This window comes from Gymnogyps californianus, chromosome 7, assembly GCF_018139145.2.
Source record: "Gymnogyps californianus isolate 813 chromosome 7, ASM1813914v2, whole genome shotgun sequence".
In the NCBI taxonomy this organism is placed as follows: Eukaryota; Metazoa; Chordata; class Aves; order Accipitriformes; family Cathartidae; genus Gymnogyps; species Gymnogyps californianus.
Genome location: NC_059477.1, coordinates 23,143,358 through 23,167,282, shown reverse-complemented (window position 1 = coordinate 23,167,282; position 23,925 = coordinate 23,143,358). Strand labels below are relative to the sequence as shown.

The window sequence follows — 23,925 nt, the reverse complement described above, 5'->3', positions numbered from 1 at the left end:
CTCTTCTATGCAGCTTTGAATACAACAGGTTAAAACTATGTGTTGGGAACACAGAAAGACAACTGGATAACAGACCCCTGAACATACAGCAGGGATTGTCTAGTCATGTAAGAAATTCTACTAGAGCTATGGTATAAAATCAGAATACAGTAAATACTGTGGGAAAATTCACAGAGATGGATACTTCATTCCACATAGTTCTCTCTTCTGGTTTAGAAAACTATTTAAGGAGCATGTTTTGTTTGGTCAACCAGTTTCACAGTTCTCTTCATTATAAGGCAATAGATCTGTAGAAAATCCTGGAGCAAGTGACTGTGCTACTAGTAGTAATGTATGACTGGTTTAAAGATAATTAGCTTATTCCTGTTGTTAGAAATTTTATTCCTAAAGAATGCCTCGAGGATGACTAATTTAAAATCTCTTTTGCTACTGACGGTTGCCTAAAGAAAAGATGTAGAATAATAGAGGAAGACTCAGTAGGCAATGAGGAAAGCAGAGCAAAAGGCGGAGGATTGAAGGCCTCAAATACTGGTGAGTTAATAAATATAAAACATATTTAAAAAGACAAATTTACACACGATAATGTACAAACTGGTACAGAACTGATGCTTTCCTCTGAAAGAGAAAAAGAAGAAGATATAATACAGACTGCTTTAAAAGTGTCTGTAAAAAGCACTTAAGAAATAGGAAGCAAAAAGCTGAAGAAGTGAAAGAAAATGTGAAGTATTGGAATGTTTTTTCTGCAGAACTACTGCCTTCCAACTCAAGTTTCCTTACCCCATGTGTGTAAAAAGTTGGCTGTGCAGCAAGCAGGGCTCAAAATGGCTTAAATTTCAGAGTCTAAGAATGTTAAAGCAGTCTTTGAGACAGGAGATAGCAGAAAAAGTAAAAAAACAACCTGGCTATGTATGATTGGAAGTGATGCCTCAGTCAGTTAGACAGAAAAGGCCCTGCTATGTCCTCTTCTGCAAACAGCAAACTCCCATCCTGGGAGCACAACGCTTGGGGCGCCTTTGCTCTTCTCTCTCTCTCTTGGTAACCAGGAGTAGTCCACAAAAACCTGAACACACGATACTTCTCTCTCTCACCCATATCCTCTGAATTGTACTCCAGATCCCTGAGGGGGCCCATCCTCCAAGCTGAGGATTCTATATAGGATCAGAAATCTAACAAACAGAAAACCCTATTTAAGAACCCGTACTCATAACAAATTCAAAATCATAAAAAACATATTTAAATAACACATTTAATAATGCTTAAAAACTTCATTACTGATTCTGTTACCATTCTTTCTCTAAATGAATTCTCAAATTATTTTGGCTACATACCACTAGGTTTCCAACCACCATGACCATCATGAAGACAGTAAGGCACATGGGTTGGCCTGCAACTTCCATGCAGTCCCACATTGTTTCTATCCATTCTCCACACAGCACTCGAAATACAATCAGGAAAGAGTGGAAAAAGTCATGCATGTGCCAGCGTGGAAGTTCACACTTCTCAGAGATCTTGCAGACACATTCCTTGTAGCTTTTCCCAAACAGCTGCATCCCAACCACAGCGAAAATGAAGACAATGATGGCCAGCACCAGGGTCAAATTCCCTAGAGCCCCCACTGAGTTGCCAATAATTTTTATCAGCATATTTAGAGTTGGCCAAGATTTTGCCAATTTGAAAACTCGCAACTGAAAAACAAAAATACAGAGACATTATTTGCAGTAGTTACAAAAACGCTATAGAAATAAACAACAGATTATGAACTAGGGACTTTCAGCAATAACAAAAAGAAGAAACTTCAACATGATTCCAACAACCATAACTTACTCAGAAACAGGAGTTTCATAAAATCCATAATTTTAAAGCTTAATAAATTTTAGAGTTTGCTCTTTTTTTGTGTAGCGTATCTGTATTCTTTTCTATGTGAAAGGAACAGCACACTGGTTGAATTTGTTCCGATAGTGAATTCTGAACATGGCATATATCTCAACCATTATGTGCAGAAACAAATTAAAAAACCCAATAAAGCTCAACAGGATTCTACTGAAGGAAAATAAAGAATTCTGAAATCCTTGAAGAATGTGGTCTTCCAAAAGAATATTGCCTCCAACAAATTTAAAAAGGATCAGACAGACCCACAGTCTGGAAATAAAAGCCAAACGCAAGCCATAAGTCAAACATTTCAACTTATGAAGGGGAAAAAGTATAATTCATACTCTTTCTTACCCATAACCCACCCAGAATAAAAAAGGTATTAAACATTTTTTTGTTTTCAGATAAAAGCAAAATGGAAATGCAAAATGGAAAGAGACCACAGGGAAAGAATGTCTCATAGTTCATTTCTCATTTTTAAAATAAAAATATTTTTCTAATAAAATAAAGCATTCCTTTTTTTGCCAAGGGGGAAGAGAAAAATAAATATTTTTTAAATTAAAAAAAAAAAAATGGATTTTATAATTCCTACATTTTAAAAGAACACTTCTAGTCTTTTTGCAATTTCCAGATATGGAAGCAGACAGAAGACTACAAATGTTTTATTTATTTATATCTCTCAATATGCACTAAATAAATTGTACACTTCACTGTGCTTTACCCATCCATGTTAAAACAATTACAATAAAATTACAGCTCTTTCCCTTGAAAAAATAATTAGTTGCTTCTGAACCATAATAGCACACACTATTCAGTGATAACATTAATTTTGCAGAGATATCCTGTGACACTTAGCAAAAAATATACATATTACTAAAAAGTGTCTTATTTATATGAGTACAGTTAAAATACAAATATAATGCATTAATTAATGCAGACATATTATTATCACTAATTTATTTACCAATCTGAATGATCGGAGAACGGATAATCCATCCACATTTGACAGAAAAAGCTCCACCAAACTAAGGGTAACTATAAAACTATCGAAAATATTCCAGCCAACTTGGAAATAATAAAAAGGATGCATGGCAATTATCTTGAGAACCATTTCTGCTGCAAAAATTCCAGTAAAAACCTGAAGGAAGAACGTTTATTATTACTTTATAGATGAGTATGAATAAGTTGAACCAGCAGATAAAGAACAACTTCAGAAAGAAGTAACAACCCTCTTACAGCATGATGTCAGTAAGGAAAATTATCGCAAGCTGAACCTCACAGAGAGGTACGTAGCAACATCAAAATGAGCTGTAGCATAACTCTGTTAACTTTAGTTAAACCTGAGATACATTTAGTGACTAGTGAAGAATGAACTATTCCTAACAGGCCTCCTGTTTGCTCCTCCTATTTGCCATCCATCTAATTAAAGGAACTTTCCTCAGCAAGACAATAACAGTTGCTCTTGCCACAATGGAAGCTGCTTTAATAAAGGCATGTAGAAAAATATGAATTGGTCATAAATTGGAGAGTGATGTGCTATTAAACGAAGTCTTCATGAGAACTCACAGATACAGTAAGCATATCTGCTCTCTCTAGCTGCCAAAAAAAAAGCCACTTATGCCGAGGCTTATGTTTGAAGTAAAACTCCTTTCTGCCTCTGAATGCCTCTGAGGCCTTCTGAAGCAGAAGGCAAAAAACGCTTCTGAAATAAATTCATTGTATTTACTGTAGATGTATGACCACCAGTATCTACAGAACTCCATAAATTATTATCTTTTACTAGAAAGATGAACAAGCGTTAAAAAAATCAGGAGCATTTGACAGTCTTTAAAAGACAGTGCTACAAAGTTCAAAAAATAAGAAATCAACTGCTGAAACTACACCTGTATTATAGCGGCATTTTAGCTGACTGGGAGTAAACACAAATTCTTATCAGCATGAAGGAACACTTATACTCACACAGCTCAGCATTAGATTAATATTAAGCTACTTCATCACATATGAAAGGAAAAAATGGTTGTGTTTCCTGGGTATACGATTCTGTTACACAGATAATGATCTCTGACTCCAGGTTAAGGTGAAAACATTGAACTATGTCTGTATTGGCTAAAAATATCAGCATACAATTTAAATGTTGACACATTAACAACTCTGGACTTAAACCTGAATATGTTCCCAACATGTACTAGAATTTCATATATTCTAATAATCTAATTGTTTTATTATTGTGCTACATCATAATCACCAGAACTACCACTTACAATAAGCATAGGTTAAAAAGTATAGCAGATAACATTATCTGTATTATTGCCATTATAAAACAAACAAACTAACCACCCCAAACCCAGCCTACAGACTGTGTCCACTAGGGAACAAAACCCAACTGTATCAACTTGGAATAAGTCACACATTCTTTGCCTTCCAAATTGTTATGGACCAATCAAAGCAACATTCTTAATGGAAATACAAAAATAACACAAAAAATAACAGTGCAAAATAATAATCCAAAATAACATCCAACTTTTCTTGTGTTATCAATGATACTTACAGTAGAAAGGATCTAATTTGGCTCCTACTTTTTTTGTAATACTAAACAAAACCAAGTCAGATTTCTTTTGGTTTCATGTCATTCAAACTCTGGTTGTTGAAAACTCTATTTGCAGAAATCTTAATATAGAAATCAAACTCTTATATACAATATATCTCAAATGGTATTTTTAGACTATTTTTAGTACAATTAAACCTTTAACATTTATTTTATGGGATGGTAATAAAAAATAATAAAAGTAATTCTATTTCAAAGAGAAACTAGGTTCCAACTGTATCATATTATATAGTTTGATGGACTTACCTGATTTCCTATTTTAAGTACATTATTAAAATCGTCAGTCATTGGATAATGTTCCATGGCCATAAACAGTGTGTTTAAAATTATGCAAACAGTGATAGCCAGATCAACAAGTGGATCCATTACAATAAATTCAACTACATTCTTTACTTTTAACCAGGGCTCCCAACAATTCCAAATTAAGAAAGTGTGGGCAAACTTATACCAGCAAGGTGGACATTTTTGTCTGGATTCTTCAAGTTCTGGGAAAAAAAGAAATGTATAGTGAACAAGTTTTGGAGAAAGTGAAGATAAACTTTTGTTTAACTGCTTTTTCAGGTTTTAATCTTTATCCCTGGAACCATTAAGGATGTTTGGAGGAAACTCCTCAGATTTCCAGGAATTTAACTTATTGTTGCTGACTGAAAAGGTTTTAGAAGACTAGAAGAAAAACCTCAAGAGTTTTGAGCTAATAATTGAAAAAGTTGTCTGTTTTTAATATCACACGGTCTTGTTTTAAAGAAAAAACTATTTATGCTTACATTGAGGGATAGTTTTCTCAGTAACACTTACAACTCCACAGTCCTCTCCAATGTCTAATTATTTATTTTTGGGAAAAATAAGATTAATTTCACCATGAATAGGTTTTTGAAAACTATTCAAGCTTTTTCAAGAATTTCACTAGTAATAATCTCACTGTTCCAAATAATCCTACTACAAATTTCCTTCTCCTTATTAACTAAGGCTGGCATTTAATTTTCTATAACATTTTTACATTATAGTTAGTAGAAAAATTATCACAAGCCATTTCTTCCAATAACTGTATTGCTAAACATGAATAACTAGTATAAAACATATACGTTATCTATTTTAATCAGAATGTGTTTCTTAGTTTAGCCTGCTTATCAGATTCCTTCATTTCTTTTTTCACTATGTACATGCACTTTTGTTCTATTATTCAGTTTATGTATTTGCAATGGCTACATATTTTTTGTCTTCTGTATATCACTATGATATAATACCTTCAAGCAAGTCTAAGACTATGTCAAGAAAGTTCACGCATCTGCAGTTATAACACACCTTCCATTGTATTTGTGATAATGCCAGCTATACTCATGGCTCTTTGTCTTAAATTGGGATCCTCCAGCAACTCCACTGGTATTTGATATGAACTTGTACGCCTCTTTTTTATTTCTATTTCCGTAGTAGTGCTCTATTAAAAAAACCAAAAAACAAAAAACAAAAAAAGAGGGGTGTAAATTAAATTCAACTTTAGAAATACTGCAAAACAGGTATCAGAAAGACTCTTCAGTTTCAATGAATTCATAACATATAAAGCTTTGTATTTAAGTGCTGTTACATCAGATTTTTTTTCCATTATACATAAGCCTAGTATTTTTTTTAAATGGCTATTTTCTTGTTATACTTCTGAATACTGTTAATACTTATAAAATACTAAAAAAAGATTTTGATATTTAGTTCCCAGATTACCATTGCATTATAGTTAATTACTATTAGCTCCACAAAGAAATTCTGGAGGAGGCCATAGCCAAGGAAACAAACCAAGACTGTTGCAGCACTGGAATTGGAAAAATTCCCAGTTCCATGCTTTCTCTACCAATATTTCACTTCTAAACTAGTTCAATCACAAGATACTTATTATAAGTGAATCATGCTAGGAAGTTTTCTGCAGTAACAATTATTCTCTATAAGTAATTTTTATAGATCAGTCTTGATCTCTATACCCATTCAAAACTAATTTAAAGGACATCTTTTACATTGAACAGCTAACATCTCTGATTTATCTTATGAATTACAACTGAAGAAACAGAAGTAGTCTGACATAATTGACCAAAAAAATGAATAATTCTTTTTTTTAAAGTATTTTATTTAAAAAATTGAAAGCTGTGTTATAGTTATAACATTGAACACACCTCAATTATAAAGAACTTTTGAATTTATGAGCATGGGTAGATTTTTTTTCAGTAAATTAAATAAATGCACGAAAATGGAAGTATAATAAACTGCAAGAAGATTATAACTGTAAGGAATCTGGCTGATAACTGTAAGGAATCTGGCTGATGTACTTCCAGATGCTGCGACCCATGTAAAAATTTTTGTTTTAACAAAAGAAGGTTTCTAGGAAAAAACATGCAATGGATCCCTCTGCTCCATTCCTCAAGCAGACTGAGGGAAAAGGGAAAACTGACCAGAGGGAGAAATGGATGAATTTGCATGTTTTTTTTTTTTTTTTTAATTATACCCTGATCCTAGGCAGTGAGAAACTCAGATCACCTCTGAGACCCAGGAGAAAAAAAGATTTCAGAGCTTCTAAAATGTCAACATAATCTTAAAGGCTATGCTACATTTGCACAATACCAAATATGTGGACGGGAAAAAAAGTAGAACAGGCAGATTACTGATAGAGAATTAGGAAATACATTTAAAGGGAGGCTAAAACCATAAAGAAAGGAAAAAATCAAAACAACATAATAATATGCAGAATGTTTAGAAAGCTGAGCACCCTATTTTGGGTTCTAAAACAGATTTAGCAATGGAACATTACTAATTTGATTCACTATGCAGGTGCATGCATATCCTTGCTCTGCAGGTATATAAAAACATGCTACTTCGTTCTCTTTCATTTGCATGCTTCAGCCTCTCACTTTTGAGTGAATCACCGTAAACCCATTTCATTACAGTAAGATATACAAAAGCATTCACCACTTCTCAACCATTTTCAAAGCATTTCATTCCATTAAAACATTGCCTGGTGCAATAAAGAAACATCATGAAACCTGGAGTAATTTAAAATTTTCTCACATTGTCATCGGTTGTCGGTTTATCTATTATCACCTCTGGTAGAAGCTGTCCAGTAGGCGACAACAGACCTGGTGGTCCATCCACTAAGGAAACCACCCCATTGCAATCCACAGTGCTGTGCATCTTCCCATTCACTGGAAACACTGTCAGCCTTCTTGATGATCTACTAGCCTGACTAATGTTACTACTGCGCCGTTCACCGTGTCTGCGTGGCAAAAAGAGAGAACCTCTTCTGCTCCCATTATCCTCAAATGTGCTGTGCTCATCATCAGCAAAGTCATTTTCAGACCCTATCTCTCTTCCATATTCTCTAAAACTGAAAAGACTTGTTCTGCTACTACGTCTGGGAGAAAACAGGGAGCCACGAACACTCAGTAAAGACTGCAAAGAAAACAAACAAAATGACCAGCTGAAGATTTTAAATATACAAAATGCATGTCTATGTATTAAAAAAATAGTAATCTATATTCCCCAGGAATCTATCAGTGTTATTTTTAATACAGTGCCTTAGGTAGATTTCAGACACGTGCACTAGAGATGAAATTCATCTGAATGGGTAAATTTACAGTATACCTAAAACAATTATTGGAAAGAAAAAAAAATGAACTTGCATAAGGCCATAGTAGTTTCCATCTCTGTATTAAAGTGAAAAATCAAGACTTGTAGAAATTCTAATGAACCATGTAGATCATGCATTATGTTAAAAGATATCAATACCCTTAGTCTTCTACATCAATACATTATACTCAAATTTTCCTTTTATGAATTGAAAAGAGATTTCTATTTCAAATTAACTAGGAAAATGCAATGCTGCTGTGCATGTTAAGACCCACCAGATCCTAAACAATAAAATGAGAGAGATCAAAACACTTGTTTAGGTACACTCTAGAAAAATAATACCAACAGTAAGTTGGTACTTAAAACAATGCAACATTATTTTTCCTTGGTTGTATTACTTTGCAAAGTTACAGTGAAGTTTGTTGGATATTACAGTTATCTCACAACCCCCCCAAATGACAACTGCACTATTCACAGTACCTGGTGGGGTGATGTGAATGGCTTCCCATAAGCAAGTCTGTTCCCATCGAAAGAAAAACGGAAACCTTTCCTTCTGATACTGCCATCTGATTCAGATTTTGGAAGCTTTTCATCTTTCACGTCATCCTCTTCTCCAGAGAGCTCCCTCTGCCGCCTTTTTTTCCTTCTATTTCTCCTTTCTTTGGCACTTTTTGAGCTAAGCTTGGATGCTTCTGAAGAACTATCTGAGGGTCCACCAATCCCACTTTCACCACTGTACTCAGTCATCTCTGCTGCAGCTGCTGCTATTGCCTGCCAATTATTTAATGTGATGCTTTACAAATCACACCATTTTTTAAAGAAAGCTATAGTCCTTGTTCCTAAGATTTGTATCAAATTACTTCTAGATGTGTGACAAAAACCTAGATGGATTTGTGCAAGACTTCAAATGGAATTCTGTAATATGAGTTAAAATAAAAGGGCAGTTATGAAAGTTGCCATTCAAACAGTTCTACCTTGCATTCATATCATGGCATCAGCCCGCATCGTATACAGCATTCTGTCACAAAGTTCACTAGAAAATACTTGAAAATTAATACATTTATTAATTAGAGTGAATGCAATTGCAAACAAAAGAGATAAACAGAGTCATACTTCAGTCTGTATTAATTTAGTAAATGAATTTTAACTGTTATTGTAAGTAACAGCTTCCTTAAGCTGCTCTTAGGAAAAAACTTCGGGGTACTACTTCCAGTCTTTGATTCACTGGTGGTAACACAAGTAGCAAAAATTAGTCAGAAATTTATGGATAAAAATATTTTAAACTCTAATCAAGGCTTGACAAGTATTTCACAAGTATTGCAATTATTTCTAAGCTGAGAATTTGGAATTCATCATGACAGGTTACTAGATACTACCCCTAGATAAGAAACATTTATTTAAAAACTATTATTCTGATTTGGGGAGTACTTTTTGATCTCAGTTCAGAAATTCATTAATGCTTTAGACATACATTTAAAAAGCTATAAAAAGCCATAGAGAATGCAGTCTAAAGTACTTGTGAGGTATGTAACAGAACAGCGCTTTTTTTAATATGTTAATTTAATTATTGGTTTTGGTTTGAACGAATAGCATGGAAAGGAATACACTAAAGCTCAAACTCTTGTTAGAAAATACCTGAGCTTCTTCTTGCTGCTTCCTCAGCTGTTCAAGCATCTGCTGCAAGTCTGCCTCCCTCTGTTCTGCTTCAACCATAGTTGCCTGATTTTGTTCTTCATAAGCCATGGCAACCACAGCCAAAATCAAGTTAATCAAATAGAAGGAACCCAGAAAAATGACCAGAACAAAAAATATCATGTATGTTTTGCCAACAGCTCGTAGCGTCTATAGGAGAAGAAGAGAAATGATCCAGCTGGTGAAGACATGCATCAGTTCTGCAGTTCATAAGCATTTACTGAATTTGGAGTTGTTCTTCCTTCTGCAGTAAGATCATACAAGCTTTCTGAATTACAAAGTAATCAAAATAAAGTGAGCATTCATGTATGTGAAAAACATGTTTAAGGATCATGCTGCTTTGAGACAAACCTCTTTTAATGCCTAATAATCTTGAAAAGGATGTGGGATCAGAGTAATGAATGTAAATCACACATCACAGGTTGGATGCTTAGCATGCTTACCATGTATTAGCATGCTTTCCCCTTGAAATAACCAAAAGAATTAAAAGATGGCACATTTTATTAAATAATTAAAAGATAATATTTATTATAATTATCAGATTTTCACACACCATACAATGAAAAGCTATGGTAAGAAAAGTAATTTACATCGAGACATGCATTCTTAGTTATCAAAAACAGGATTCAAAGTACAGAAATTAAAATTCAGATTTTGCTGTCACAGAATATTTTTACAATTTAAACTCAATATTAAAGTTTTTGAAAATAAGATCTTATCATGAGGCACAAAATGAAATATACACTGTAAAAATTAAATAAAGGATCAAAAAAACCACATGTGCCTCTTCAGAAATCATGTGAGATTCTGTAGTAAGTGCCCATGTCTACTTAATTCTGCAACAGAATTTGCTTCCTTTCATAAATACTGTTCATTTTCAATTGCTAACAATAGCACTGATATGTAATATAAATATGAATGGCCTTTGCATTTTTTATTTGGGGCCAGTAAGACACTAACCACCATTTTTACTATACACTCACCAGCCGATAAAGATTTTCCCAGTAGTCCTGTGTCATCAGTCGAAACAGTGACAAGAAAGCCCAACTGAATGTGTCAAAGCTGGTATATCCATAGTCAGGGTTTCTACCAGCTTTCACACAGATAAACTCTTCTGGACATTTACTAGGAGGACAAAAAAGAAAAAAATGTAAACCAATGCATATAAAAAAATCACGTAACACTAGAATTGTTTTTAAATTATTGTACCTTGAGCTTCTAATGAAGGTTCATTAGATCTAATCTGTGAAGGGGGCTGCTATTTGTGGCTTACAACGTTTTAAAAATTAGTGAGGAAATGAAAAGAGTGTTCTTTAAAAAAGCCAGAAAAGAGCAAATAAGTAAATGAAAATCTTTCTTCCTACCTTTTTCACCATTATACACAAAATAAAACTTGTTCCCAACAGTTTGGTATTACCTTTGTAGATACCTCTTCAATGGAAACAATATATTTACTTAACACAGAGATTCCATAAGGTGAATACTTCCACACAAAAAAAAGAAAGTCAGTACACATATTTTATGCCAAATTTTGTCGCCAGCAGGGTTGGCATTCTTGGTTTCTTCAGGTTTGTGAATTAGTCAAGTCAAATTAACAAATTCTACCAATTCCTCAACAGCAAATAATCATCATAGTGACACTTTTATCTCCTGAAACTGTACAGATCAGTTTTGACAGCAGGTGAGCCAATCTTGATATCAACTGTAGGCACACTGTTTCAGTTATGATTCCATTCTTGAAGGGTAGAAGAGGTTCTTGCCTCCAAAACCTCTAGAGAAAAACACTATAAAGATTTCTTTTCATATATGTGCGTGTATATTTGATGCGTATTTACACGCACACATAAAATTATCTGATAGTTACTTACATATATACACGAAATGTTTACCAAAAAAGATTTAAGTATATCTGTTTTAAAGACATAACCAACCAAAACCAAGGGATGCACTGATATATCATTAGAATATAGAATTACATGATTCTGTTACAAAGAATTGTCACAAAGAGAGAGCAAGACAGTGCCATGCATGCAGTCCACAGACAGAAGAATCCTGAAGATATCTTCCCAAAAGTTGGTCATAAGTCTCAGTGCCCCACGCCTATTTTAGAGATGAGAAATGGCATGAAACCCATGATAAAGAAGTATGTTCTTAATTCATTGATAATGCAATATCTACCTGCTGAAATGGAATTTTCTAGTTACATAAGAGTTTTTAAAAGAAATTTACAATGAAGCATTTTCTCATTTAACATTTTTACTCATTCACGTGTTTAGTTACTATGAACCATGATCACATATTATTGATTGTGAAGTTAGGTAGCTAAATTAGCTTTTTAAGTTTAGAGTGGTATTTTTTACATTTTGTTTAGCCAGGTAGTATGTAATTTTCAGTGTACCTTACCCTGCATCTGAGCTATTGCCACAAAGCAGATAATCCTTTTGTCCTTCTATGCGATAGAAATGATCTAAAGAAAAAATAGGAAGCAATATGATTATAAACAGAAGGGGTTTTTGTCTGTCTTTTTTTTTTGTGAGGATGAACCTATGTTCAAGTTATCATGGTTTGAATGTTCATAATCTCCCATTTATGTTTTCCCAATAATGGGTTCAAATACTGGCACATCCATACTGGTAAGTAAAGTTGCAAAACTAAAGAATAAAATCAAAACACAATGTAAAAATAAAATCCTAGAACAATGATTAGAACAACATAAATTGCATATTCTCTTCTTGAGTCATAGCAAACACTGAATATCCTTCCAAACCTGATGTTCAATAAATGAGAGAAAGAAAGCACAAAGCTTAAAACTCCGTTTCTTATTCAGTAGGTAGATTGTAGTCAGACAATTAAAGCCTATCTTATTTAAAGCAGAACCATTTAAAACGGCTGGCTAACAGTTTTGAAGTCAGAGCAACATTAACCAGCACATTCTGTGACTGAAAATATGAAAGTAGCATTTAGAAGGAAGATGGATGTTCCAATGACAATGTTATAACAGCTGTACTATAAACAACTTTACAGAATTATTCTTTTAATTATAAGGTGGTAGACTTCAGAAATAAAGGAATATATTTTGTTATTAATGATTAACAACTGTGCTGTCCTAAAAAAAAAAAAAAAAAGAAAAAAGAATACAGATAGAAAGGTGATAACAAATTGGGGAAGAAGTTGACATGAGTGAGGGCAGACCCCATTCAGAGGGACCTAGGCAGGCTGGAGGAATGGGCTGACAGAAGACACACAAAATTCAGCCAAGACAAATGCAGAGTTGTGTACCTGGGAAGGAAGAGCCCCTTGCAATGATACAGGCTGGGAGCTAACCAGCTGGGGAGCAGCTCTGCAGAAAAGGCACTGAGGGTCTTGGTAGACAGACAGCAAGGTGAAGGTGAGCCAGCAGTGTGCCCTGGCAGCCAAGAAGTGCAACAGCCTCCTGGGCTGCATGAACAGAAGCACAGCTAGCAAAGCAAGGGAAGTGACTGTCCTCCTCAGCTCAGCACTCATTAGACTGTACCTAGAACACTGTGTCCGGGTTTGGCACCCCCAATGCAAGAAAGACATTGATAAAGTGGAGCAAGTTCAGCATAGGGTCACCAAGGCCATGAGGGGGCTGGAACATTCACCCTGTGAGGAGAGGCTGAGGGACCTGACCTTGTTCAGCCTGGAGAAGGGAAGGCTGTGGGGGGAGTTGGTAGAAAGCATCCAGCAACTACAAGGAGGTTATCAAGGGGACAGAGCCAGGTTCTTCTCACTGGTGTGTGGCAGGAGAATGACAGACAATGGGCATAATTTGAAACAAGAGAGGTTCTGACTGGATATAAAGAGAAACTTTTCACCATGAGGATAGCCAGGCCCTGAGATCTGGAAAAGAGACAGAGATGTGGAAAAAACTCTTATCCCAACTAAACTAATCTTCTGTCATCCTCAATTAATATCCTCAATGTACCTTTCAAGCTGACAAAAGGCTTTGGTTTTCACAGGGTAAAAAACTATTGTAATATTTAAATAGTCAGAAACAGCCCACAGAATGAAGAATATATGAAGACAGGAGGATTCTAAACAGAACACTTAAATCAAATTTAGTGATGCCAAAATCCTACCATTCATGAACAGTACTTATACAATGTTAGAAAAATTATAATCCTATTACTTCCATAATATCTTTAGAGCTGGCCAAAACTCTGAATGATCAGATACTGATCTAAATGCCAGGTACCAATACTTTGATATGTGGATCCAAGATCTGTGCATATATTTTCAAAAAGTTAATCTGGCCTTGTTCCTTAAATGAAAACGCACAGATGTTAAGAAAAGTCACTACAGGGTATCACACTCAGTCAGAGCTGACCAGCATATGATATGCTGAAAAAAATAATAGGACCCACAACTGAGCCCAGTGAAATTATAATGCAACTGACACATACAAATGATTAAGAACAGGTTATATGAGAAAGGAGGAACACAAAACACAACTAGATGGAACTGCCTTGCCTGCATCAGCACTCTGTAGAGACTCCCATCAAAGTTAACAGTTGTAGCATAGGAAGTAACTGACATTCTGGAAGATTTTAGTTCTGCCTTTTAGTTTTAGATTGCTACTTAGTGGGAAATGGAAATAGAGAATCTATATACTGTATTTGAAGAGAGAATTCACAACTGTTCTACAGCATATAAACTGTCAAAATTGCCTGCAAAGTACTATCACCACTCCATTTTCACATCCCTTCTTAGGCAAATAAACTAGCTGAAATGATAGATTGCACAGAAAATGTAAATACAGTCACAGAATTTCCAGAACTTTAACAATTCCGAAGTATAGAAAGAAAATCTGAAAATACAGAAAACAGTAGAGAACTTCAATGTCAATTTTTAAGTAAGGAAGGAAATATGACTCAGCAAAACTCAGCCTATAACAACTGTATTTTCTTTTACTTTTGGGTCAGTGAGGAGGAAAGCTAGCATCCATTATTCTACCAATTTCTTTTTACTTAAATGCACTACTTTTACAATTAATTACTGAGCAATACCCTGTAAATCCACTTCCAGCACAAACCCACACATAAAAATGAATCAAATTTTTGGCAATTAAAGTTGTTATACTACATCTCATGGTGCATTATGTATTACAACTTCACTGGTGCTATCACTTAAAATGACACAAATGCAAAAAATAAACATCTGTGTGTTTCTGAACCAGCCTGAATGTTACCAGTTCAGTCTACACAGATTAAGACTGTTGAAAAATATCTGGATAAAGATGTCTTTGTCAGCCCCCTTAGTAACAACAACAATAGGTCCTACAGATGAATACTATCTCCTTCCCTACCAGAATCTCTGCTTGCCTAGTGAGTTCTTTATTCCACAGAGAGCAATTGGTTTCTTACCTCTACCTAATAATAAAAGTACATCTTAACTAGGAAATCTCTAATATTTATCTAGTGCTTCTCTGTCTTATTTATAACCTAAAGATACAAGGAGAGGCTAAGAGAATTTGTTTTGTTCAGCCTTCAGAAGGCTAAGGAGTGTGTATGGGGGTATCTTCATGCTACCTACAAGTATAACATGAAAGACTGTAATGAAGATGGAGCCTAACTCTTCTCAGAGGTGCACACTGGAAGGATGAGACGTGACTAGCAAAAGTTTGAGCATGGGAAATTCTGAATTGATATTAAAAAAAGTTACCGTGAGACTGGTCAAACACTGGAACATGCTGCCCAGAGAGGCTGTGGTATCTCAATCCTTGGAGATATTAAAAACTTGAGCGGACATGGCATTGAGCAGTCTGCTCTAACTGGACCTGCAACTGAGCAGCAGTTGGTCTGGACGACTGTGGAGATCCTGTCCAACCTGCGTGATTCTGATTCAAAAACCAACCTAACCCTATAAATACGTTTCTAAGTGCGGTTAATGGAAAGAACAATCATGTCAGCATGAGTTTGGGATGCAATACATAAAAATCCCTACTCTTTGTCATCCTATTTAATTGATTTTTATCTTTAGCCTATAGTATAAAACAGTAATCTTGTGTGTGCGTGCGTTTATACACAAAAATTTTAGCAAGTCACAACAGTATTTCTTACTTTCATTCTCAATGTATGCCGTCCAATCAAACACCGTACCATTAAAGTACGGAGCGAGGTATTTTTCAAAAGATGTTGAATTTTCTGATGGCCATAACAAGCATTTATTCTTCAAATTGCCCATGAACAGCTGCAGGCCTATTAGTGCAAATACACTCAGGCAAAACACAGTCAAAATCATTACATCTGAGAGCTTCTTCACAGACTGAATTAAGGCTCCAACAATAGTCTTCAAGCCTGCAAACAGAGGCAGATTTTTATTATAATATTAAAAATTTACCTAAGCTAAAATGCAATGTGAACTACTCCAACACACTGTTAAATATCATGCACAGCTTCACAAAAATAGTCTTTAAATACTTTCCAAAGGAAAAAGGTACCAATAAGTCTCATCATTCCTGACAAATTAATTTGAAAATATGAATGGGAATGAATGGTACACATTCCAAAGCACCTGCTCTTCAAATGAAGTAACTTTTTATTCATGCTCTCTATACATGTAAACTACATGTAAAGAAAATTGTTCATTTTATTTTCTTCTTGATGCCTCTTGCTCCAAACCTTTGCCAGTGTTCTATTCCAATACACAATATATTGGTTCTATAACAGCAAACAAAAACAGAACACAATTGTATTGTAGTAGAAATTTTAATGATTGCATTCTATTGCATCCTATTCAACTGGAGGTGGGGTTTGGTGAAGATAGGCATCTTAAGGTAACAAATACATCATGCAATTCCCATGCTACTCTTTATTATCTTATTCCTTTGTCAGGGATTCAACTTTCACAACAGACTGAAATTTTCAATCCCAAATGCCTTCAATAAATAGTAACATTCACATTAGTATGAGAAAGTAAAAAGAATTAATTTTGATCCTTAATGTGGGAGACAAAATTTGACATCATGAAATGGAAATACACACAGGCTACGTAATTTAATTTCTCATGCAATAATGTATTAAACTCTGAGGCTGAGTGTTTTAGAGAATTAGAAAAGAGAATCAAATTGAAGTTAAGATTAAAACCTGGATGCTTCTGTTAAAAATATGAGTTCAGCTTCTGTGGAATTTCAGTCAGCCTCAGTGTTTAACCTAGCTCTCACCTGGAATGACTGATATTGTTTTCAAAGCTCGGAGAACTCTGAATGTTCTCAACGCTGAGACATTGCCCAGGTCCACAAACTCTGTCACATATCTGTAGCGAGGGATTCCACACACAAACACAATGACAGCACACACAAAATTAAACAGAGGTGGTGTAGAGCGCCTACCATTTTACAGTTACTTCTTACCTGGGATTACAGAAATAGTTTTCAAAGCTCTCAATACTCTGAAAGTTCGAAGAGCTGAAACATTGCCTAGGTTTACAAATTCTGTTATATACCTGTAGGATTAAATCACAGTTATTCAGAATTAAGGTAGAGTGTATACTACTTACCTGGACCTGTAATCCAGACTATTTTTTTTGGAAGAGGCAACTTTAAATGAAAGACTTGCATTCATATTTTCCTGTTTCAATTAAGTTTTCCCTAAGAAACACATTCTTAAGTATTTCCATTGAAAGTAAATTAGAAGTGAAATGGATTTCCCTGATTTTATTGTTTAAATACTATTTAAAATTGATTGTCCAGTGGTAACTTCTCTTTTGTACTGGGGGACAGTCCACTAATTCTGCTGTGTGCTACGTTAGCGTAAAATATTAAAACGGAAAAAGTTGAAACATAATTCAACTACAATTCATTTTAAATGAGCTAAGATAACCCAACCAAATTATTACAAGTTCAAAAAAAGTTCTGATATTTTACTTCAAAAAAAATTATATACTTACGCAAAGGAAATGACAACAAAATCAAGCCAGTTCCAGGGGTCACGAAGGCAAGTAAAATCATTTATACAGAAGCCTCTTGCAAGGATTTTTACCAGAAATTCAAAAGTATAAATTCCAGTGAAAGTGTACCTATGAGAAAACATCCAAGCAAAAGTTAAAGATTGTCGTTTAGTGATACAACATCACAAGCATAAAGGAAAATTACTCAAACCCAGTGATTAGTACACATACTGTAATAGCAGTTACAAACTATGACTGTTTTCCTACCATTCTTCTGCAAAATAACTTGATTTATTTATTTATTTTATCTGAAACATATTTTTGCAGTTTCTGGCATATAAGGTTTTGAAATTTCAGCACAAATAATAATAATCACGACTAACATGAAGAAAATATTTTTTGCTCAAATAACAATGTCAGCATGGTTGCCATGTCAGAAATAAAATCCATGGGTAAGTGAAACCTAGTGTTTACTAAAGTTACCTGATGGCTGACCAGCTAGACTTGAGAATGTCAAACCATAATCCTCAGCAGAGACATTCTCTTTAAAGAGGGTGTGTGTCCCATTTTTAGATTTTGTTACACAAAATGAAGGTGCTTCATATGGGCTACAGAAAGCATCTTCCACACTGAAAAGCAGTAGTTTCAGGTTGAATGGCTATTTCCTTCCTTTTTTTTTTTTTTTTTAAAAATAAAAATGCTAAAGGAACAGCTCAAGAGGGAGAATGCATAAAAACATTACTTGTAAAAACATTCTGAACAAGAGCATTAATCAGAGTCTTGTTCAGAGAAAAAGGTTAACAATATCACAGCTTCTTTCCTTCCTAGATCTTGCAGGTCTATGCTGCTTTGAGTTGCAGCTAGGACCAAACTCCAGGCTAGAAAAAGGAGAATACTGGTACTACACACAAGGGTAAGTAAAACTACGTGGTCTAGCTCTCAATTTAGCTTTTCATTTTTAAACCACTTTAAAAATTATTAGCTAATTTAAGTATACTTACTCTACATTCTTTGTCCAGTCTGGAGGGTTACTCCATGTCATAAATACACAGTTTGTCAAAATAGTGAGCATAATGAGCATGCTGAACAATGTTGACTGTAGTTAAGGAACATACTCTTTTTTAATGCCGAATTTCCGTCACACAAAACATGAGGAATTGACCAGGCTACAGAATACTGACAACATGTATGATACAAATCAGTTTACTATCACTAGCAGTGTCATAAATAATGCAAAGATGTTTCATAATAATGATGGCTATACCACTAACTCTGTAAGCTAGGTATACATGCTGTGCATCTCTTCCTCTAAATTTAATCAGAGGGTTAAAGTGACAATCTTAGCTCTGATTCATTTTGAGAGAAAGAATTAAGGGCAGGAACACACTTAAACACTAGACCAAAAAACCCAGTGTTATTAAATATTAAAAAAGACCAATAATAATTTTTAACAAACCACTTGAAAAGGATATGAATGAACCAAAATCTTAATAGCTATTCTTCTAACAACATTGAAAGGAGATAAAAGGTACAAGGCAGGTGTGGCACTGAACCTGAAGATTGTCTTCCCTTTATTCAATACTATAAATGTCTTTAAAAAAAAACAAAACAGAAAGGGGTGGGGGGGGATAGGAAATTAAGGATACATGTTAGCAACCTTGCCATAAATAAGAGGCTGCACTTACACAGATGTAAGTAGCCAAATTTATTCTCAGTAGAATTACGCAAGCAGGTATCAGATTCTAAATTTTCACGAGCAATGAAAACTGAACACCATACATTCTTTGTCTCTGTGCTCTTACACAAAAACTGCATTTCAGCATTTTCCAGGATTGTGTAATTACATTTAAAATATAATTAAAAATTTGTCATTTTTAACACTTAAAATTAATCCAGCCATATTACTTGCACTTCAGATCAAAGCTGGCAATGCAGAACAAAGCACCTAACTAACCATTTTTGGACACTTATGAGCAACTATTTAACCATTTCAGCACTTTAAAACTGCTTCTGAGGCGAGACATCCTTGGCTTTTAAAGGCTTTACTGCCTTTATTGCCTGTGCAGTCATCACTAGTACCATTTATGCAACCATTTTTAATTTTGACTAGGAGACACAATGAAAATGTCATCTAATGAAATCTTAATTCAATCTACATCTTACGATTATTCTCCCAAAAGGCTAATAGCCAGAAATAAGCAGGTTTTAACATTGAATTTTTCTGCTTTCTAATGATACTCTATTGTAAAATAAATAGATCATTTGACAGTAGCGTTCCTGAAGTTGAAACTACAAAAAATAAAATAACTAAAAAAACCTACATCTGATTATTACTCTTCAACATTCTGTACTAGAAAAAACACTGCTTTAACTTAGTTGCTTCTTACAGAGAGAATATAGCTCTTTGGTCACTTACTTAAATGCAAGACACTAATCTGTTGATTATCCAGTACTTCATTTCAAGAACTTGTTCTATGTTTTTAATTCAACAAGCATTTTATTGATTTACACAATAAAATAACCACTTGCTGCTTATTTTGTACTGCCTTTTTAATGTAAACTCAATTTTGCTTTCATTCTGAACATCATTCCACTTCTCATGCCTACATAAAAATGTCTTTTCTTCATCTGTACTTGCCAAAGTCACCACCCTTGCTCTCTTCTCCTTTTGTTATTATGTCTATAAAAGAAACTGAGTCACATTACAGTACATACATATAAATTTATATTTTGTCTTCACATCTATATTGGGCCTATAACATAGATCCAATACTGAAACACAAAGTACACGGTTTTAGTCTTGACACTCAGTCCCATGTGAGAAGTGAATGTGGGGCTACTCACATGAATGTCATTTTTATACTGTTTTGCTGAACTGATACTGAGCTACAAATCCTCTTTTACATTAAACAAAACCACAGCATTTATATAAAATCTCTGGGAAAACTTTGCATCCATGCCGATGTAAAGTTATTCTAAGAGGAATGATGCAGAGACTTCCAAGAACTTCCTTGCTCTATAACATACTATTATTGAGGGCATATGACCTCAAATTGTCCTACCAGTGTACTGTCTTCACGTTCCTCACGGGGCAGTGCAGGGAGCGATTACTTGCTGGCGAATTGGTACTAAAATCATCAGGAAAAATTAACTGGCCAGAAAAATCAAATCCTGCCCATGAGACTCAGAACAGTTGCAGTGGTCCTAAAGCAAACTCTAGCATAACGAACTCACATCTGTAAGTGACACAAGCTGTTACCAATCCACAGAAATCACATCACATGAAGCTGGCAATATGTGAGAATAATCTTTTTTTTTTTTTTTTTTTACTTATGTCCCTCCCTAGTCAAATAGAGTTTAACATTTAACTTTTTATAAAACAAGTATTTCTATGAGATTTCAAGGAATATTTGACAGTCAATCATTTTGGCAGATGACTGAACAAGCACTTTGTCCAAAGGCTACCCTACTGAACTAGATCTCAGGTACTGTCTATGTTTCCTAGAAACCCCAGGAACAGAGTAGCCAGACATAGAGGAAGTTTTCAAATGCTTCAGCATTCAATCAGATTTGAAGAGACTAAAAGACATCTAATGCGAAATCCACTAACTCAAAATATCATCATAAGGAAATCTTAGACATTAACAGAAAAACTCTTTTAAAAAAAAAAGCAACTTAGGCAGAAGAGTTACAGTCATTTTTATAGTGCATCAAAATAATTAACATGATATCACATACTGCATAATATTTTCAACCAGGGCTTCTGACTACATCCACACCAGAGCATTTATCACTTTATAGTTCAACAGGAGTGTTCTAATTACACTCTTCATATAAAACACTTACTTTTTTATTGATATAATATGGATCCAGGTCCTCCAGGGGCTCAGACACCATTCCTGGAGGAATATCGCCATAAATAAATGGCAGTGTCTTTCCCGCCTCCAAGTCATTACTTGGTTTTGGGTAATTTTCTTCATGACCACCATCATCTTTATGCTCGTCTTTGCCACAATGAGACCTTTCATCAGCAATACGTTTTTCAATAGCTGCAAGAGATTCTTTGGTAAAATAGAAGAAGCTGTCAGATCCTGGCGGTACCAGCATTGCCTGTGCCATCTTTTCATTCTGCAAACTTTAAATGCTTTTAGGCTCTTGTGCAAGAAGATCCTAGGAGAACATGAGAAAAAAAGAAACAGAAAATAGAGGGCAACAGCAACAAAAAATCCCCAAATAAAGGCTTTTGGCATAGTCATCACCTGCCTCTTTTCTAATTCTAAAGCACTGTAGCAAGAAGTATGTGAATTTATTGTTAGATACTTAATAGAAAATTAGCTACCAGTAATGACATGGTAAACAGATACAAGTTACGAGGTAAAGAAAAAAATGAAAGGGGAAAAAAAAAATCAAATTTGCATACAGTTTGTCAACTCAGGTTAATGCAAACCTTACAACAACAAAAAAGGAAAAATATTCTTGCTTTCCCTAGCCTAAACATTAAGTTAAAACACACCTTATTGTGAAAAAGTAAGAAATGTGTTAACACAGCTATGTACTGCAGTCAATGGTTACAACTTCTAACATATAGATTTATACATTCAGTTGGCACAGTACCTTAAAAAAACTTGCACCTTGTATTACAAAAGTAGAAAGAAAAAACATGCCCTTTCTATTACTCTTTTCATTTCTGATGGCAACACTACTCCATCTGGTGGCTTATACTATGCTTGCTAAACTAATGTTTATATTATACTATTAGACAGGTACTACATGAATGCATTATATATTTAAAGCCATATGCACAAGCAGAAAGCAATTGGGCTGAAGTTTAGTCTTTCCCTTTTTGGGTTTCCTGACTTGCACCTTCCTGATTTTTAATTGTAACTTTGGTGGTGCTACGCACCATAATTAAGGAAGTTATGATGTATGAAACATTTTAGATTTATACAAAAAACACAGCGTATTCTCCCCAAAGTTACAGTACTTTCTCTGAGGCCAGATATACTTTCAAAACACCTAAAAATAATAAATTGATTAAATTACAACAAACAATAATAGTTCACTTCTCTCTAGGTTTCTATTTTCTACAGTGAGAGCACAGTTAACACCCTTGTGTGCAATATCTTCAGCAATTTTATGAACAGAGACAAAATGGAATTGAGTCCTGCTTGCTGACATTGGCAAGTGTTGTAGCCTTTGTCAACACAACATTGTGGTGGGCTGACCTTGGCCGGCTGCCAGACTCCCAGCCAGCTGCTCTCTCTCTCCTGCTCCTCAAAAGGAAGTGGGGTGGGGGAGAATGAAGTGAAAAAGCACATGCGTTGAGATAAAAGACAGGGAGACCACTTACCAATTACTGTCACAGGCAAAACAGACTCGACTTGGGGAAAAATAATTTATTGCCAATTAAAATAGATTTGGATGGTGAGAAACAAAGACAAAAGCTAAAAGAACTTCCCTCTCCCCTTGCCTCTTTTTTCCAGGCTCAACTTCATTCCTTCATTCCCAACTCCTATACCTCCTCCCTCCCCGAGTGGCACAGGGAAGATGGGGAATGTGGGGCTGGGGTCAGACCACTGCAGTTCCTGTCTGCCACTCCTTCCTCCTCACATTTTTCCCCTGCTCCAGCGGGGGTCCTCCCCACAGGCTGCAGGGCTTCAGCATAAGACGGCTCCAACATAGGCTCTCCATGTGCCACAGTTCCTTCCACGAATATCCACCTGCTCCAGCGTGGTGTCCTCCACAGGCTGCAGTGTGGATATCTGCTCCGGCATGCTCCTCCATGGGCTACAGGGAAATACCTGCTTCATCATGGCCTGTCCCACAGGCTTCTGGGGAATCTCTGCTCCAGTGCCTGGAGCCCCTTCTCCCCCTCCTTCTTCACTGATCTTGGTGTTTGCAGGGCTGTTTCTCACACTTTTTTCCTCATGTGGAGCTTTACCCTTTCTTCAATGTGTTTTCCCACAGGCGCCACCACGTTGGCTGAGGAGCTCAGCTGTGCCCTGCGGTGGGTCCGCGGGAGCCAGCTGGAACCGGCTGTGTCCGGCACAGGGCAGCCCCAGCCTCTCCTCACAGAGGCTGCCCCTGCAGCCCCCCCACCAAAACGGGTGGTGCCACACCCAGTACAGAAATATGGTGAATACTGTTCAGGGTGCTGTGAGGCCTAATTCCCAAGAGGAAAAACCTTCAAGCAGATTTAGATGACTTGCTCCATTTGCTATAGGCTTCTGTCACCAAAAACGTCACAG

At 35.4% G+C, this 23,925-nt stretch overlaps 1 protein-coding gene across 13 annotated transcripts in view; it reads right to left on the bottom strand.

The window, feature by feature from the left end:
• Window positions 1-21,802, bottom strand: part of LOC127018231 (sodium channel protein type 2 subunit alpha-like) — a 49,154-nt gene extending 27,352 nt beyond the window's left edge. For 2 of the 13 annotated variants that reach the window (XM_050899715.1, XM_050899721.1), the window contains exons 1-15: window positions 21,524-21,796; window positions 19,150-19,268; window positions 18,679-18,768; window positions 17,678-17,806; window positions 17,142-17,233; window positions 15,850-16,086; window positions 12,173-12,236; window positions 10,753-10,894; window positions 9,685-9,919; window positions 8,558-8,838; window positions 7,553-7,900; window positions 5,777-5,909; window positions 4,721-4,959; window positions 2,834-3,007; window positions 1,329-1,685 (exon numbers count right to left, since the gene is read on the bottom strand). In XM_050899715.1, coding sequence (XP_050755672.1) covers window positions 1,329-1,685; window positions 2,834-3,007; window positions 4,721-4,959; window positions 5,777-5,909; window positions 7,553-7,900; window positions 8,558-8,838; window positions 9,685-9,919; window positions 10,753-10,894; window positions 12,173-12,236; window positions 15,850-16,086; window positions 17,142-17,233; window positions 17,678-17,806; window positions 18,679-18,768; window positions 19,150-19,268; window positions 21,524-21,796 — 2,913 coding nt within the window. Of the gene's footprint in view, window positions 1-1,328; window positions 1,686-2,833; window positions 3,008-4,720; window positions 4,960-5,776; window positions 5,910-7,461; window positions 7,467-7,519; window positions 7,901-8,557; window positions 8,849-9,684; window positions 9,920-10,752; window positions 10,895-12,172; window positions 12,237-15,849; window positions 16,087-16,952; window positions 17,045-17,141; window positions 17,234-17,677; window positions 17,807-18,678; window positions 18,769-19,149; window positions 19,269-21,523 lie in introns of all 13 variants that reach the window. The other 11 variants (XM_050899714.1, XM_050899720.1, XM_050899723.1 and 8 more) reach the window with 10 other exon arrangements.
• Between the last annotated feature and the right edge of the window lie 2,123 nt (window positions 21,803-23,925).